The sequence below is a fragment of the Mesoplodon bidens genome (genome assembly GCF_964165515.1).
Source record: "Mesoplodon bidens genome assembly, chromosome: 15".
NCBI classification, from domain to species: Eukaryota; Metazoa; Chordata; class Mammalia; order Artiodactyla; family Ziphiidae; genus Mesoplodon; species Mesoplodon bidens.
The window spans coordinates 24864119-24883549 of record NC_138171.1 but is presented as its reverse complement, the minus strand read 5'-3'; the positions used below and the strand labels follow the sequence as shown (position 1 = coordinate 24883549).

Below are 19431 nucleotides of genomic sequence, written 5' to 3'. Positions count from 1 at the left end.
CCTCGTTGCTGCGTGCGGGATCTTCTTTGCAACAGTGGGATCTAGTTCCCTGACCAGGAATTGAACCCTGGCCCCCTCCATTGGGAGCACAGTCTTAACTACTGGACCACCAGGGAAGTCCCTGGAGTCCATTCTTCATAGTAGTGGCTGGTGAACGAAGACAGATTTTTCAAAACGAGTCCTTTGATACATAACTCTTTTGAATAGGGGTTTGGGAACTTGGCTGAGTGGCCCTACCCATGGGAGACTACTCAGTATTTACAGTTGCCATGTATGCTTCTGTATTTTAGTAAGGCTGAGAGTTTGACTTCATTTGGTTTTAGTTCTCTGAATACCACTGTGTACTTCAGCTCTTTGAACTCTGTACTTTCTGCTTCAACAAGCAAGTTTTCTCCTTACTGGTTTCATGTGTTTTCTGAAATGTCTTTTTGGTGGCTTCTTTTTTCTTTTTGGTTGCATTGGGGTCTTCATTGCTACGCGCGGGCTTTCTCTAGTTGTGGCGAGCGGGAGCTTCTCTTGTTGCAGATTACGGGCTCCAAGCACATGGGCTTCAGTAGTTGCAACACGTGGGCTCAGTAGTGGCTCGTGGGCTCTAGAGTGCAGGCCTCAGTAGTTGTAGTGCACGGGCTTAGTTGCTCTGGCATGTGGAATCTTCCGGGACCAGGGATCGAACCGTTTCCCCTGCACTAGCAAGCAGATTCTTAACCACTGTGCCACCAGGGAAGTCCTTGGAGGCTTCTTTTAAGAAATTATAGGCCTGTATGAAATTATTGAAGGGTTTTCTAGGTCACAGTGGATGTGGCCTATAAAAATAACTGATTATGTTGGATATGTTATTCCTGAAAATAAACCAGGCAAATTTCATAATATCCTGGTTATTTAATAATTTATCTATAAATAGGATATTTTAAAATAAGACTAGAAATGTAGTTTGTCTCTTTGTTGCTTATGGGGCAAGATGTTACTGAAATAATCTTGTGAAATGTCTTTTTCCACTGCCTTTCAGGAAGATGTTAAGGTTAGAGGGTTTTTAAAAAAATATTTATTTGTTTATTTTATTTATTTTTGTCTGTGTCGGGTCTTAGTTGTGGCACGCAGGATCTTCGCTGAGGCATGCGGGATCTTTCGTTGTGGCGGGTGGGCTTCTCTCTAGTTGTGGTGTGCAGGTTTTCTTTTCTCTAGTTGTGGTGTGCAGGCTCCAGGGCAGGCAGGCTCTGTAATTGTGGTGTGCAGATTCCAGGTCGTGTGGGCTGTGTAGTTTGTGGCACGTGAGTTCTAGTTGAGGTGTTCGAGCTCAGTCGTTGTGGCACGTGGACTTAGTTGCCCCGTGGCATGTGGGATCTTAGATCCCTGACGAGGGATCAAACCCATGTCCCTTGCATTGTAAGGCGGATTCTTTTCTTTTCAAAATTTTAAATAAATTTTATTTATTTATATTTTTGGCTGCCTTGGGTCTTTGTTGCTTGCACACAGGCTTTTTCTCTAGTTGCGGTGAGCAGGGGCTGCTCTTTGCTGCAGTTCACGGGTTTCTCATTGGGTGGCTTCTCTTGTTGCAGAGCACGGGCTCTAGGCATGCGAGCTTCAGTAGTTGTGGCGCTCAGGCTTAGAAGTTGTGGCTCGCAGGCTCTAGAGTGCAAGCTCAGTAGTTTTGGTGCATGGGCTTAGTTGCTCCGTGGCATGTGGGATCTTCCCGGACCAGGGCTCCAACCCATGTCCCCTGCAGCGGCAGGCGAATTCTTAACCACTGCACCACCAGGGAAGTCCCTAAGGCGATTCTTTACTACTGGACCACCAGGGAAGTCCCAAGGTTAGTTTTTATTGCTGGCAGTGTAGACATTCTGTCACATTTTTCTAGTGTGATAGTAAACATTACTCAAAATAAATGATACAAAAGTGTTAAGAACTGGCCCTATTTTAAGTTTCTTTGTAACTGACTAATAAGTAATAGATTATTTTAATATTGTACTAGATTTTAGATTCAAACTGATATCTTCATTGGTTCAAGTCAGTGGTTTACTAGGTGAAGATACAGGCTCTGCACCACCGTATTTGATTGTGAAGGGACTTCCCTGGTGGCGCAGTGGTTAAAAATTCGCCTGCCAATGCAAGGAACATGGGTTCAAGCCCTGGTCTGGGAAGATCCCACATGCCGCGGAGTAACTAAGCCCTTGTGCCACAGCTACTGAGCCTGTGCTCTAGAGCCTGCGAGCCACAACTACTGAAGTCCGCATGCCTAGAGCCCATGCTCTGCAACGAGGGAAGCCACTGCAGTGAGAAGCCTGCGCACCGCAGCAAAGAGTAGCCCCCGCTCTCCACAACTAGAGAAAGCCCGGGCGCAGCAACGAAGACCCAATGCAGCTAAATAAATAAATGAATTTATATTAAAAAAAAAGATAGGTTAATCTAGCTGTGAGATGTAGAGGTAGAAGAGAGATACTAGAAAGGAAGAATGTGTCCTGGAGAGATCGCCCCAAGATACATGGGAGATCTAATGTCAATTTTTTTTTCCTTTTTGTTGTAGAAACTATTTTAAGAGCATTTTTTGTCATTCACATTGGGAATATGCTTTTTATAGACAGGTTTGTTGAGATGTAACCTACACATAATAAAATTCATTCTTTTTAGGTATACAGGTCGTTGAATTTTGATAAACACTTGGAATCTTTACTTGTGCTCTTTTGTAGTCATTCCTTAGGAAGCACTGATGGGTTTTCTGTCCCAATAGTTTTGCCTTTTCCAGAATGTCATGTAAATAGAATCATAGAGTATGTTAGTTTCCTAGGACTGCTGTAACAACTTACCACAAACTGGGCAGTTTAAAACAGCACAACTTTATTTTTTTGAAGTTTTAGGAGTCTAAAAGGCCAAAATAAGGCATCACTGGAGTTGGAACCTCTCAGAGGGAGAATCTGTTCAATGCTTCTGATGGTTGCTGACAATCCTTGTCTTGTGTATACATCTCTCCAGTCTGTTTCCATCTTTACCCTGATCCAGTATAACTTCATCTTAACTTGATTACATTTGCAAAGATCCTATAAGACCAAGTAAAGTCAAATTCGGGGTTCCAGGTGGACATAAATTTGGGGGGAGACAGTATTCAACCCAGTACCTAGAATATGTAGCCTTTAAAATTTTTAATGTTTTAAAATTTCATCATACAATAAGATTGGCTTTTTTTGGGTGTACAGTTGTATGAATTTTAACACATTTATTGATTCTTGTAACTAATACCACAATCAAGATACAGAACAACCTCATCACACCAAAAACCTCCCATGTTCTGTATTTCTGTAGTCATATCCACCCTCAGTTAACCTCTGGCAGCCACAATTTTTTTTTTTTTTTTTTTTTTTTTTTTTGCGGTACGCTGGCCTCTCACTGTTGTGGCCTCTCCTGTTGCGGAGCACAGGCTCCGGACGCGCAGGCTCAGCGGCCATGGCTCACGGGCCCAGCTGCTCCGCGGCATGTGGGATCTTCCCGGACCGGGGCGCGAACCCCTGTCCCCTGCATCGGCAGGCGGACTCTCAACCACTGCGCCACCAGGGAAGCCCTGGCAGCCACAAATTTGTTCTTCATTCCTTTAGTTTTGTCTTTTGGAGACTGTCACGTAAATGGAATAGTACATACGTAAACTTTTTGAGACTGGGTTTCACTCAGTATGATGCCTTTGAGATTCCTCCAGGTTGTTGCATTTTTTTAAAAAACATTTATTGCTGAGTAGTATTCCAGTGTATGAATGTACCGCACTTTATTGATTTACCTATTGAGGGAGATTTAGTTGTTTCACATATCTTGCAATTGTGAATAGAGCTGCTGTAAACATTCTTTTTTTTTTTTTTTTTTTTTTTTTCTGTACGCGGGCCTCTCACTGCTGTGGCTTCTCCCGTTGCGGAGCACAGGCTCCGGACACACAGGCTCCGCGGCCATGGCTCGCGGGCCCAGCCGCTCCACGGCATGTGGGATCTTCCGGGATAGGGGCACGAACCCGTGTCCCCTGCATCGGCAGGCGGACTCTCAACCACTGCGCCACCAGGGAAGCCCTGTAAACATTCTTGTACAGATTTTATATGGACATATGTTTTTATTTCTGTAGGCAAGATTTCTCAATCTTGGCACTATGACATGTTGGTCTGGATAATTCTTTGTTGTGGAGGACCATCCTTCACATTGTAGGACGTTTAACAACATCCCTGGCTTCTGCCCACTAGATAACAATAGCACCCACCCCCACCATTGTTTAAAAAAAAAAAAAAGTCCCAGAGGACAAAATAGCCTCTGATTGAGAACCTCTACTCTAAGGTAAATACCTAGGAATGGGATTGTTGGGTCATGTTGTAAATGTGTTGAATTTTATAAAAAATGGGCAAAACGTTGTCCAAATTGGATGTACCATTTTGCGTTTCAACCAGCAGTACGTGAGGATGCTTTGCATCCTTGCCAGCCCTTGATATTGTCAGCATTTTCTTGTTTGTTACTCTAATAGGAGCGTCATGGTATCTCATTGTGATAGGGTACTCTTTATTTTCTTTTTTTTAAATCAGTTCTTTATTTTGAAAAAAATCTAAAGAAAAGTTGAAAAAAATAGTATAGTGAATACCTGTAAATACCTTGCTTATATTGACCTCTTGCCACATTTACTTTTTCTCTAGATGTACTTTTAATTTTGCTGAACCATGAGAAAGTCATTTGCAACCATCATGATACTTCACCCCTGGACGCCTTTACGTTACTTCTCCCAAGAAAAAGGATATTTTCCTGTAGGACCACGATAGTATGTGTTAGTATTTCTAAGAAAATTAACAATTCCATAATGTCATCTAATATATTCAGATTTTCCCAGTTATCACCGAAAGTGTTTTGTGTTTTTGTCCCTACATATAGGATCCAGTCAAGGTTCACACATTTTGTTGTTTTGTCTTTTTAGTGTCTTGATCTAGAACAGTCCTTTTGCCTCTTCAGTTTTTCTTCTTTTTTTTGCCACGCAGTGCAGCTTGCAGGATCTTAGTTCCCCAACCAGAGATTGAACCCGGGCCCTGGCAGTGAAAGTGCCACTTCCTGACCACTGGACTGCCAGGGAATTCCCTTGCCTTTTTAGTTTTTCAGTGTTAATTTTTTAAGAGTCCAGGCCAGGTAACTGGTAGAGTGTCATGTATTTTGGATATAATTATTTCCTCATTATTAGATTCAGGTCAAACATTTTGGGGGCAATAATACTAGTCTAGGTGATATTGTATACTCTTTTTTTTCTTCATTACATCTGGCAGCATATCAATGGTGGACTGTCACTCTAACGGTGTTGGTAAGTTTATTTATTTGATTAATGTGATACTATAAGATCTCCATAATAATTGTATACTTTTCACTTTGTAATTAGTAAGTAAGATGTGGTGTAATATTTGAGGCCATATAAATATCCTGTTTTCTAATAACCTTTCATCCATTGGTTTTACTATTGTATTAGTTATCTATTGGTGCATAACAAATTATCCCAAAATTTAGCTGCTTAAAATAACAAACTTTTTATCTTACATAGTTTCTGTGGGACAGAAATTCAGAAGTGGCTTAGCTGGGTGGGTCTGACCCTGGATCTCTTGAGGTCATAGTCAAGATGTTGGCTGAGGCTGCAGTTATCTGAAGACTACTAGGGCTGGAGAATTAGCCTCTAAGGTGTCTTTCTCATGTGGCTGGCAGGTTGGTGCTGGCTCTTGGCAGGAGGCCTCAGTTTCTTGCCACATAGCTTGTTTCCCTGAGAACAAGTAACCCAAAAGAGCAAGTGGCATTGCATTTTTTTTAAAAAACTGTGGTAGAGTACACACGATATTAAATTGGCCATAGTAATCATTTTTAAGTGTATATGTTTCAGTGGTATTAAGTACATTCATATCATTGTGCAGTCATCACCACCATCCACCCCCAGATCTCTTTTCATCTTGCAAAATTGAAACTCTGTACCCAATCAACAGTAACTCCCCATTTCCTCCTCCTGTGAGCCCAGTTAACCACCGTTCATTCTGCTTTCTGTCTCTGATTTTGACTACTCTTGGTACCTCATATAAGTGGAATCATATTTTTGTGGCTGGCTATTTCACTTAACAAAGTGTGTCCTTAAGGTTCATCCACATAGTAGCACATGTCAGAATTTCCTTCCTTTTTGAGCCTGAATAATAATCCATTGTATGTATTTACCACATTTTGCTTATCCATTCATCTGTTAATGGACACTTGGATTGTTTTCACATTTTAGGCATAATGAATAATGCTGCTGCTATGTACAAATACCTCTTCAAGACCCTGCTTTCCATTTTTTGGGGTATATACACCAAGAAGTGAAATTGCTGGATCATATGGTAATTCTGCTTAAAATTTTTTTAGGAAATGGCTATACTGTTTCCCACAGCAGCTTACTGTTTTACATTCCTACCAATATGCACAAGGGTTCTAGTTTCTCCACATTCTTGACAACATTTGTTATTTTCTGGGGGTTTTTTTTGGTAGTAGCCATCCTAATGGGTGTGAGGTGGTATCTCATTGTGGTTTTGATTTGTGGCATAGTGGTGTTGAGTATCTTTTCACGTACTTAATGGCCATTCTTCTTTGGAGAAATGACTATTAAAATCATTTGTCTATTTTTGAATTGACTTGGGTTTTTTGTTGTTGAGTGAGGAGTTCTCTATGTATTCTGGATATTAATCCATTAGATGAATGATTTGAAAACAATTTCTTCCATTTTGTAGGTTGCCTTTTCACTCTTTTGATAGTGTCCTTGGGACATGTTTTAAATTTTCATGAAGTCCAATTTGTCTATTTTTGTTGTTGTTGTTGCCTGTGCCTTTGGTGCCATATATAAAAATCGTTACCAAATCCAGTATTGTGAAGCTTTTGCTCTATTTCTAAAAGTTTATAGTTTTAGGTCTTTCTTGCATCTAAGTCTTTGACCCTTTAAAAAAAATTTATTATTTATTTGGTTTCACCAGCTCTTAGTTGTGGCAGGTGGACTCCTTAGTTGCGGCAGGTGGGCTCCTTAGTTGCAGCAGGCAGGCTCCTTAGTTGTGACTTACCAACTCCTTAGTTGTGGCACGCGGACTTCTTAGTTGCAGCAGGTGGGCTCCTTTTTTTGGTTTTTGTAAGTGAAGGTAGGTAACAGTCTAACATTGTTTTGCAAGTGGATATCCAGTTTTCTCAGAATTGTTTGTTGAAAAGACTGTCCTTTCCCCATTGAAAGGTCTTGGCACTGTGTCAAAAATCATTTTGCCAGGGAATGGTGTGGGAGAGGGGGCTTGGGGAAGAATCATTTTGCCATATATGTAAGAATTTATTTCTGGGCTCTCTATTCCAATAGAATGTCTATATGTCTGTATTTATGCCACACTGTTTTGATTATTGTAGCTTTGTACTAAGTTTTGAAATCAGAAAATGTGAGTCTTCCAACTTTGTTGTTCATTTTCAAGGTTCTTTTTGCTATTTAGGGTCCCTTGAGATTCCATATGAATTTTAGGATGGGTTTTCTATTTCTGAAGGAAACATCATTAAGATTTTGATGGGATTGCATTGAATCTGTAGATTGCTTTGGGTAGTATTGACATCTTAACAATATTTAGACTTCCGGTACATAAACACAGGATGTCTTTCCATTTATTCGTGTGTCTGTTAATTTCTTTCAGCAGTGTTTTGTAGTTTTCAGGTTACAAGTCTTTTACCTCATTGGTTAAGTTAATTCCTGAGTGGTCTTATTATTTTTGATGCTGTTAGTAAATGAAATTGTTAATATTCTATTCAGATTGATAGTGTATAGAAATGCAACTCATTTGTGTTGATTTTTTATATCTTACTACTTTGCTGAATTCATTTATTAGTACTAATAGTTTTTGCATGTGGAATATTTAGGGTTTTTTACATATAAGATATCATCATCAAACAGAATTTTTTACTCCCTTTCCAAGGTGTATACTTTTTCTTTTTCTTGCCTAATTGCTCTGGCTTGGACTTCCAGTACTCTATTGAATAGAAGTGTTGAGAGCAGCCATCCTTGCCTTGTTCTTGATCTTAGAGGAGAAGCTTTCATTCTTTCACTGTTGGATATGATGTCAGCTGTGGGTTTTTCATACATGGCCTTTATTATGATGAGGTAGGTCCCTTCTATTCCTAATTTTTTTTTTTTATCATGAAAGGGTTTTGAATTTTGTCAGGTACTTTTCCTCCATCAGTTGAGACAGTCGTGGTTTTTTTCCCTTCATTCTGTTAATGTGCATTACATCAGTTGATTTTCATATGTTTAACCATCTTGCATCCCAGGAATAAGTCCCATGTGGTCATGGCATATAATCCTTTTAATATGCTGAGAAATGTCTGTTTCTCCCTTTATTTATTTATTTAAAAAACTTTTTTAAACTTGGCCACACTGTGCAGCTTGCGGGGTCTTAGTTCCCCAACCAGGGATTAAACACGCACCCTCAGCAGTGAAAGCGTGGAGTCCTAACCGCTGGACCGCCAGGGAATTCCCTCTCCCTTTAAATATGTGTTTTTGCTTCATATATTTGGATGGTCTGTTATTAGGTGCATAAATGTTTATAATTATTGTTATATTCTTGCTGTATTGGGCCTTTTTAATAAATTATGCCCTTTGTCTCTTATAACCTTTTTTGATTTAAAGTCCATTTTATGTGACATTAGTATAGTCACTTCTCCCTTTTGGGTACTGTTTACATGGAGTATCTTTTTCCATCCTTTCACTTTCAACCTGTTGGTGTCTTTGGATCTAATGTAAGTCTCTTGTAGACAGCATATAATTAGCTCATGTTTTATTTTATTTTTTTTTAATTTTTATCTTTTTTTAGCCACACCGTGCGGCTTGTGGGATCTTAGTTCCCTGACCAGGGATTGAACCCGGGCCCTTGGCAGTGAAAGCACGGAGTCCTAACCACTGGACCACCAGGGAATTCTCAATTAGATTATGTTTTAAATCCATTCTGCCAATCTGTCTTTTGATTGGAGAGTTTAATCCATTTGTATGTAATTACTGAGAAAGGAGGACTGACTTCCTCATTTTACTGTTTGTTTTCTATATACCTTATAGTTTTTTTGACCCTCATTTCCTTCATGACTGTCATTGTGTTTAGTTTATATTTTGTAGTGAAACATTTTTATTATTTTTTCATTTCCTTTTGTGTATATTCTATAACAGTTTTCTCTGTGGTTACCTTGGGAATTACATTTAACATCCCAAAGTCATAATACTCTAATTTATAACAGCTTAATTTCAATGACATTCAAAAACTCTGCTCCCTTACTGCTTTGTTACCACCGATTTCAGTTACTGATATCACAAAATGCATCTTTATACATTGTGTGATGTGGCATTGCCTTTAATGATATAGTCTCTGAAGTGGCATATTGTCATTTCCTGCCACATTCTGTTCATTAGAAGAGAGTCACTAAATCTGGCCTACATTCAAAAGGCATGGGATATTAGGTTCCATCTTTGTCAGGGAGGAGTGTCAAATCGTTTGTAGACATATTTTTAAATTCTGGGACTTCCCTGGTGGCGCAGTGGTTAAGAATCCACCTGCCAATGCGGGGGACATGGGTTTGATCCCTGGTCTGGGAAGATCCCACATGCCGTGGAGCAGCAAAGCCTGTGCGCCACAACCACTGAGCCTGCGCTCTAGAGCCCCCGAGCCACAACTACTGAAGCCCGTGTGCCTAGAGCCCATGCTCCACAACAAGAGAAGCCACTGCAGTGAGAAGCCCACACACTGCAATGAAGAGTAGCCCCGCTTGCTGCAACTAGAGAAAGCCCGCACGCAGCAACGAAGACCCAATGCAGCCAAAAATAAATAAATAAATAAATAAATTAAAAAATGCTAACATCTGTTCTTGCCTGGCTCAGTTATTTACATTAGAGGTTCTAAAATGATGATTCTTTCATTCCTTCATTATTAAGCTGAGCTGAATTTTGCTGGGAAACTCAGTCCCTATGACAAGCCTCCAAATAGTATTTCCTGTTCCTGTTTTTTATTACATTTTAATATTTTTTATTTTTATCTGAAAATCTGGTTTATTAGATTACTTAACATTTCTGTGCCTGTTTCATCATTAAAGTGAAATGGGTATAGTAATTTCTACCTTAGAGGGAGTGTATTAATTTCCTGTGACTGCTGTAACAAATTACCACAAACTTAGCATCTTAAAATAACAAACTTGGGACTTTCCTTGCGGTCCAGTGGTATAGAATCTGCCTTCCAATGCAGGGGACGCGGGTTCCATCCCTGGTCAGGGAACTAAGGTCCCACATGCCGAGGGGCAACTAGAGCCCACGTGCTCTGGAGCCTGTCCGCCACAACTAGAGAAGAGGAAACCCGCACACCACAAGTGGGGAGAAGTCAGAGCGCCACAACAACAGGTCCCGTATGCCGCAACTAAGACCCGACACAAAAATATAAAAAATAAATTAAAAAAAAAACTACTTTAAAATAACAGAAACCTTTTTTCTCACGGTTCCGGAGGCCACAAGTCTGAAATCAAGGTGTCAGAAGGGCCCTGTTCTGTCCAGAACTCTAGGAGAGAATTCTTCCTTGCCTTTTCCAACTTCTCGTGGCTCCAGATATTCCTTGGCCTGTGGCTGCATGATTCCAATCTCTGCCTGTCTTCATATGGCCCTCTTCTCTTCTCTGTGTCTCTTATAAGGACAGTTGTCATTGGATTTAGGGTCCACCTGGATAATCCAGGATGATTTTATCTTGAGATTGTTATTATTTTTTTCCCCTCTGCCACCCAGCATGTGGGATCTTAGTTTCCCGACCAGGGATGGAAGCCACACCCCCTGCATTGGCAGCGTGGAGTCTTAACCACTGGACTGCCAGAGAAGTACCAATATTCTTAATTATATCTGTAAAGACACTTTTTTCCAAATAAAGCCACATTCATCGGTTTCAGGGAATAGGATGTGGACATATCTTTTGGGGAACCACTATTCAATCCACTAGAGGGAGAGCGTATTAAATGAGTTACCACATGTAGAATTCTTTAAAACTGTTTCCAGCATGTGATTATTCAACAAACTAATTATTTTTTGTTATTATGATGCTTGTGGTTTATAGCAGCCTCCTGAATTTAATACTTTCTCTCTTTTATACCGCTATTTTAGCCGTTTAAATTTCCATACCTGTCATGCATACCTAGGGTGACTGTATCTCATGGTTTGCCTAGTATAGTCCTGGTTTATTCCTGTTGACTTCTAACTGACCAAGAGTTCAAATTTTTAAATATATTCTTTTTCTCTCAACTCCATCTGAATTCCAAGGGTGCCAACCCTGGTTATGGTCTTTGTTTTTTGTTTTTTTCCTCACTGCACAGCTTGCAGGATATTAGTTCCCCAACCAGGGATCGAATCTGTGCCCCCTGCAGTGGAAGCATGGAGTCCTAACCACTGGACCACCAGGGAATTCCCTGTGTTTTGTTTTTTGCTCTTTGTGTTGTGTTGTCATGAATATGTTTTATGTTCACAAGTTTGTACAGTTAACCCAAACTAGTTGGCTTTTGAGAAAATTTTTTGCCTTTTTTCACTTAATAGTGTTTCTACTTTTCACTTTGTCCATGGTGCTGGTCAGTTTTCTAGGTTATGTAGTCTTTTGGGTTTTCTGTGAAGACATTCACATTGCCTGTGAATTACAAGTTTTGTTTCTAATGTAACAGCAGAGCTAGGGCTTGGTGCCCCTTTTGTTGATTTTTATAGTCAATTCTTTTTCTATTGTGCTAATTTCTCCTCTGTGACCTGTTAGTTGACTAAACTTGAGGAAGTCCCCTATTCTCTTCCTGTTGTCTTTTCACCCACAAGTGATTGTCTTCTGGGTCATCTTGTCTGAATTTCCCCTCCCCACAAAGTCAAAATTATTTACTACCACCTGTACTTACTCATGTGAGGAAATTTTTACCTATAGAGAGTACAGTGTCAGGACTTCCCTGATAAGAAGGGTAAGACTCCGTGTTGGGACTTCCCCAATGCAGGGGACCCAGGTTTGATCACTGGTCAGGGAACTAGATCCCATGTGCATGCTGCAACTAAGAAGTCCGCATGCTGCAACTAAAAAAAGTTCCGGCTTGCCGGCAACTAAGACATGGCACAGCCTAAATAAATAAATATTAAGAAAAAATAGAGTACAGTGTCAATTTTCTGTAATTCTGATTATTATGGCTCTCCCTCATTTTAATTTCTAGGCAGGCAGAAGCCCTCTTTGTAAATCTGTGCTGTTTGCTATTATGATGGGAAGCTTTCTTCAGAGTATATTTGTTGGCTGCTTTTATATTGTCATTATAGACCTAAGAACAACAACAACAACGCAAAATCACCCTTTATTACCTCACTTATTCACAAAGAGGCTCTTATGTATAGGTTACTAGTGATCCCATTTATTTGGAGAAATGATGGGCAATGGTGAGTGCTTTGGATTGTAATCGATATTTTTAAGCCTTTTAATGTCTCAGTAAGAAAGATATCCTACATTCAAGGGGTTAGAGAAAAATTCATTTTGAGTATAATAACTTTTTCATGTTTATTTTGATTCAACATATATTTGAGAGCTTACTATTAATATACTTCAAATACTCTGTAAGGTTCTAGTGATGTAAAGATGAATTGCCTTGACCTCAAGAAGACGGTTTGAAAGGTGAGAGGGATTTGCAAACAGATAATAGGAGACAGCTGTTGAACACTTAACTGGGTTTAAGCCTTTCTATATGACTTTACAGGTATTGTCTCAGCCTTTAAACCGAAACTACAATTAAGTTATCCCTGTTGTATGGATGAAGAAAGTAATTCAATAATTTGCTTAAGTAATGGTGCTGAGATGTGGATCTAGATTTATTTGACTTCAAAGCCTGCACATTTAATTACTGTGTTATAATATCTCTTGGAATACATGCTATAGGGTACTCTAGAAGAAGAAATTAATTCTTTCTGCTTTGAAGTTTAGGGAAGGCTAGCAGATGAGATGCTTGAGCAGAATGTTGACGGATAAGAGAAGACCAGATGACTGGGAATTTAGGGAAGTTGTGGGGCAAAGGTTGAAGAGAAGGAACAGGATAAATAAATCACAGAAGTATTAAACAGGTGGCATTTTGGGGAATGAAGAACTTCACTTCTGTGTGATGGGAGCATGGGGTCTGTATGGGAGAATGGTATGTGAAATAAGAGAATAGGCAAGCCAGGATCATGGCAGATCATCAGAGGTGTAGAAAGTTCATTTAAAAAATCCTTTGACAACACTGTGTGGACAGATTGGGGTAAGGCAAAGAGAAATACTGAAATGAGTACGATAGTACAGGGAGAGCCAAATGAAGGGAGTAGTAATGGGGATAAAGAGGAAGATGTTTAATTTTTTTTAATTAAAAAAATTTAATTATAAGATATTCCACCCATATCCAACTGTTTTATTCTAATGTCTTAAGAAATTTTGCATCTTCCATATTTCCCAGTTTTAAGCCATCATGGTGATGTATGTAGGATGTTACCGTTTCTCACTTTGATGCTTGAGAGCAGGTGTTAGCAAACTATGACCCGTGGGAGGAATCTGGCCCTCTGCCTGTTTTTATAAATAGAGTGTTATTGGAATAAAATGCATTTTATGTGTTGTCTGTGACCACTGTCACACTACAGTGGCAGTTGAGCAGTTGTGACAGAGATCATACGGCCCACAACTGTGAAATATTTACTCTCTGGCCCTTTACAGAAAAACTTTGCAGAACAGCAGATTGAAGACATTCTTTGATCTAATAACTAAAGTGCACGTGATAGTGCTTACTTAATACTATATGTTGGGCTTTGTTAACTAGGTGACTGACCACATCAGTCATTCATAATCTACCCATAGTGTATTTGGAAATTTTTTGAACCCAGGCCATGGCAGTGAAAGCACCAAGTCCTAACCACGGGACCACCAGGGAATTCCCATGGAAATTATATTAATTAGACTCTCCCAAACTGCAAGGTTTTTTAGGTAATGGGAGGTTAATGTAAAATTCTTTATGAAAATAAAGAATGGAAAACTCAATGGCATAGTCAGGTTTCAAAAGGAAAACAGGACATGTTGCTAGTTGGTCCTCACAAGGACCGAAAAGTAGCTTAAAGCTGCAAAATTTTTCAAGATTACAGCATAGCCCTGGCAACCAAGTTATTTTGTCAGCCTGGCAGTGCAGGTATCAGTTGATTCCCAATTCCAGTGCTCTGACAAACTGAAATCTGTGTACAGATCTTGCAATTTCACAGTACTCAAGAGCTGACCAAACTGGTGTTGGGGAGAGTTTTCATGCTAGTTACTTCTTTACCCTAAATTTTTTTTTTTAATGGCGCTCTTTTTGTTTAATGAATATAGTATCTTTTCATCTCTCTGAGAATATTAATATATTTTGCTTTTCTTTGGCATCATTTTTCTTTTCTTTTTTTTTTTTTTGCGGTATGCGGGCCTCTCACTGCTGTGGCCTCTCCCGTTGCAGAGCACAGGCTCCGGATGCGCAGCCTCAGAGGCCATGACCCACGAGCCCAGCCGCTCTGCGGCACGTGGGACCCTCCCGGACCGGGGCACAAACCCGTGTCCCCTGCACCAGCAGGCGGCCTCTCAACCACTGCGCCACCAGGGCAGCCTGGCATCACTTTTCTTTTTTTTTTTTTTTTTTCTTTTTGCGGTATGTGGGCCTCTCACTGCTGTGGCCTCTCCCGTTGCGGAGCACAGGCTCTGGACGCGCAGGCCCAGCGGCCATGGCTCACGGGCCCAGCCGCTCCGCGGCATGTGGGATCCTCCCAGACCGGGGCACGAACCCGTATCCCCTGCATCGGCAGGCGGACTCTCAACCACTGCGCCACCAGGGAGGCCCGGCATCACTTTTCTTGATAGACGCTTTCCACAACTTTATCATCTTTAAGGATGTGGGCAGACTGGGGGCTGTGAGTGCATGTAGAGAGGAGAGGGCTTGTTAACTGAGAACCTCACTATAGGGTTACCTGGTGGACTGTTTGGGGAACTTGATAAGAAGGCTTGTCCTATCTCCTGCCTGGGTGGTTAAGTCTTGGCTACAGTGAGCTGGGAGCCTAGTGGGGAAAAAAAGGATGGGAATTTAGTCATTCCGTTTGCATATGTTCCTTTAATTCTTGTGTTCTTGATACTGTTCTTCAGCCTTCAACTGTGCCTGGCATCTTCCATTGCAGAGATGCTTGAGGAAAAAAAAAACAGACCTGAGCCTTTTGGTGTCAAGTAGGGGATTTAGGAATCAAAATGCTTGGTAAGCAGCTTTCAACCAATTCTGCTTCTGTGTCCCAACTTTACTTCCTACTTCCAAAATTGACTGGTATCTTCTCTTGGGGGCACTGCAAGTAAACAAACCATCTTGGTTCTTGGCTTTTCCCTGTTGTCAACATAGGACAGGAGTCTACTTTATTGAGTGTGCTGTCAAATAACATTGGTCCATCTGCTTTGTAGCTTACTGAAGTTATTGTACTTGTTTGTTGTTACCTCTACTTCTCTTTTTCCTGACCTTTACTATTATTACTTTTTTAATTTTTAAAATTTCTTCAGAGTTTAGGGAAATTTGAAAGGGGATTCAGATGCACATGTGTAATCTGTCATCTTGTTGTGAAAGTCCTTTCCCCACATACTTTTTTTTCTTTTTTGTTTACTTTTTGCATTCTTCTGGATTCATACATTTTTCCCTCAAATATTTTTTTCTTGATAGTGATTTGGAATTTGTGCACTGTTTTTATTTTTTTACTGCTTCTCTTTGAAATTGTTTTAATTGATTGATTGATTGATTGTTTGCCGCGTGGCTTGTGGGATCTTAGTTCCCTGACCAGGGATCAAACCCACGCCCACAGGGCAATGAAAGCACAGTCTTAAGCACTGGACCTCCAGGGAATTCCCTGAAATTTTGACTTGCATATTAACTTCGCAGAACTGATCAGTATCTTTGCCTTGGCCTGAGCAATACAAGGATCTTGGAACAATTAACTCCAGTTACCTCCATTCCTGACTTTAATGATGTTATTCAGTATTTTAGCTTTGTATTTTTAAATCCCCAAATAAGTCATTGTTTTGTGTATTTTATTTTTTTAATTCTTTATTAAAAATTATCTATTTATTTATTTAGGCTGCGCCGGGTCTTAGTTGTGGCATGCGGGATCTTCTTTGTGCGATCTTTAGTTGCGCCATGTGGGCTCTTAGTTGCGGCATCAGCCTTCTTAGTTGTGGCATGTGGATTCTTAGTAGCAGCATGCATGTGAGATCTAGTTCCCTGACCAGGGATCGAACCTGGGCCCCCTGCATTGAGAGTGTGGAAGTCTTACCCACTGGACCACCAGAGAAGTCCCATGTTTTATATATTTTAGATTTACCTAATGTTTACCACTTAGTCACTTTTATATCTTGAGTTGCAGAGCTTCCTTTGAAGATCATTCTACTTATTCTTCAGGTACATCCTTTAGAAATTCTTCTAGTCAAGGTCCATTGGTAGTAAAATATTTTAGTCTAGAAAAATTTTTTCCTCTCAATTTTGTTTCTTTTTTTTGTTTTGTTTGTTTGTTTTTTGGGTTTTTTTGCGGTACAAGGGCTTCTCACTGTTGTGGCCTCTCCCGTTGCGGAGCACAGGCTCCGGATGCGCAGGCTCAGCGGCCATGGCTCACGGGCCCAACCACTCCGCGGCATGTGGGATCTTCCCGGACTGGGGCACGAACCCGTGTCCCCTGCATCGGCAGGCGGACTCTCAACCACTGCGCCACCAGGGAAGCCCTGTTTCTTGTTTTAAACACCTTTATTGAGATATAGTTCACATACCATACAGTATACCTATTTGAAATGTACAATTCAGTAGCTTTTAGTATATTCAGAGTTGTGCATCCATCACCACAATCAGTTTGAAAACATCATTGCCCCCCAAATAATCCCGGTGCCCCCTTAGCTGTCACTCTCAATTTACATCCACGCAGCCCTAGCCCTAGGCAGCCAATAATTGACTTACCATCTCTGTAGATTTGTCTATTTTGGGCATTTCATATAAATGGAACCATGAAATATATTGTCCTTTGTGACTGGCTTCTTTCACTTAGCATAATATTTCAAGGTTTATCCCTGGCATAACATTTAACGAGTGCTTCATTTCTTTTTGTTGCTGAATTTCTTTTTATTGTATGAATATACCACATTTTATTTATCTGTTCATTAGTTGATGGACATTTGTGTTGTTTCTGTTTCTGGCTATTATGAATAATGCTGCTGTAAACAGTTCAAGTTTTTGTGTGGACATATGTTTTCATTTCTCTTGGGAATATACCTAGGAGTAGAATTGCCTATTACCTATGGTAATGCAGTGTTTAACTTTTTGAGGAACCATAAAACTTTATTTCACTGCAGCTGCACTATTTTATATTTTTACTAGCAATGTGTGAGGGTTCTTCATATCCTTGTCAACACTCGTTACTTATCATTTTGAATAGCTATCCTAGTAGGTGTAAAGTGGGTATCTCATTGTGGCTTTTATTTGCATGTCTCTGGCTAATGATGTTTAACATCTTTTCACGTGCTTGTCGGTCGTTTGTATATCTTCTTTGGAGAAATGCCGTTTCAGTCCTTTTGACAATTTTGTTGTCATTTGTCTTTTTGTGTTGAGTTGTAAAAGCTCTTTATGTATTCTAGATACTTATATTGGATATATGATTTACAAAGATTTTCTCCCATTTTGTGGGTGGGATTCTCACTTTCTTGATGGTGTTTCTGAAACACAAGAGTTTAAAATTTAGATTTATATCCAATTTTTATGTTGTTGGTTTTGGTGTTATAGCTAAGAAACCATTGTCTATCTAATGCAACGTCACATAGAATTATACCTGTTTTCTTCTACCAAATTTTTAGTTTTAGCTCTTGCATTGAGGTGTATGATCTAGTGTGAGTTAATTTTTGTCCATGGTTGTGAGGTAGGGATCTCTTGCACGTGAATATCCATTAGTTCCAGGACCATTTGTTGAGAAGTTTGTCTTAGTACCCTTGTCAAAAATCAGTTGGTCATAGATATTTGGGTTTATTTCTGAACTCAGTTCTATTCCATTAATCTCTGTATCTATGCTTATGCCAATAACACACTGTCTTGATTACTATAGCTTTGTAGTAAGTTTTGAAATTGGGAAGTGTGAATCCTCTGACCTTGTTCTTCTTTTTTGAGATTGTTTTGACTATTCCTGGTCCTTTGTATTTCCATATGAAATTTAGAATCAGCTTGTGAATTTCTGCAAAAAGGCAGTTGGGATTTTGATAGTGATTGTGTTTAATCTGTAGATCATTTGGGGGTTAATCTGTAGATCATTTGGGGGACTATTACCATCTTAACAATATCAAGTCTTCTAATCCATGAACATTGGATGACTTTATATTCATCTAGGTCATCTTTTTTTGGGGGGTGGGGGCGCTGCGTTGGGCCTTCGTTGCTGCGCATGGGCTTTCTCTAGTTGCAGCGAGCGGGGTCTGCTCTTCGTTGTGGTGCTCGGGCTTCTCATTGCAGTGGCTTCTTTTGTTGCGGCACACGGGTTCTACATGCGTGGGCTTCAGTAGTTGTGGCTCGCAGGCTCTAGAGCGCAGGCTCAGTAGTTGTGGTGCACGGGCTTTGTTGCTCCGTGGGATGTGGGATCTTCCCGGACCAGGGATTGAACACAGGTCCCCTGCATTGGCAGGTGGATTCTTAACCACTGCGCCACTAGGGAAGTCCCTAGGTCCTCTTTAATTTTTAGTTTTACACTTCTTTTGTTGAATTTATTCCTATTTTATTTTTTTATACTATTGTAAATGGAATTGTTTTCTTAATTCCACTTTCAGATTTTTCATTGCTACTGTATAGAATTTACATTGGCTTTTGTATGTTGATTTTATATCTTACAACTTTGCTGAACTTGTTTAATTTTTTTTTTTTGATTGAGCCACATGGCTTGCAGGATCTTACTTCCCCAACCAGGGATCGAACCCTGGCCCCAGCAGTGAAAGTGCCAAGTCCTAACCACTGGAGTGCCAGGGAATTCCCACCTGTTTAATAATTCTTAAGTGGATTCTCTAGGATTTTCTATACATAAGATCAGGTCATCTTCAAATAAAGATAGTTGTACTTCTTTCTCTGCAGTCTGTATGCCTTTTATTTCATTTTCTTGCCTGATTACCCTGGCTAGAACCTTCAGTACGGTATTGAATAAAAATGATTTTTGAGAGCTGGCATTCTTGTTCTTGAACTTAGGGGGAAAGCATTCAGTCTTTTACCATTAAGTAGGATGTAAGCTACAGATTTTTTTTTTAATAGATGCCCTTTTTCACGTTGAGGAAGTTCTCTTCTACTCCTAGTTCCTTGAGTGTTTTTATCATGAAGTGGTGTTGAGTTTTGTCAGATGCCTTGCCTGTGTCTGTTGAGATGATGATG

General features: G+C 40.1%; 2 protein-coding genes across 3 annotated transcripts in view; one reads left to right on the top strand and one right to left on the bottom strand.

The window, feature by feature from the left end:
* PIGU (phosphatidylinositol glycan anchor biosynthesis class U) overlaps nucleotides 1–19431 on the bottom strand; it is a 577582-nt gene that overhangs the window by 321077 nt on the left and 237074 nt on the right. The gene's annotated exons all lie outside the window — the stretch shown is intronic.
* ITCH (itchy E3 ubiquitin protein ligase) overlaps nucleotides 1–19431 on the top strand; it is a 125185-nt gene that overhangs the window by 15817 nt on the left and 89937 nt on the right. Inside the window, exon 3 of one of the 2 annotated variants that reach the window (XM_081256794.1) lies at nucleotides 6245–6347. The exons of the other annotated variant lie outside the window; for it this stretch is intronic. Within the exon in view, the coding sequence (XP_081112920.1) occupies nucleotides 6345–6347 (3 nt within the window). The 5' untranslated portion in view covers nucleotides 6245–6344. The remainder of the gene's footprint in view (nucleotides 1–6244; nucleotides 6348–19431) is intronic. 2 annotated transcript variants of the gene reach the window in all.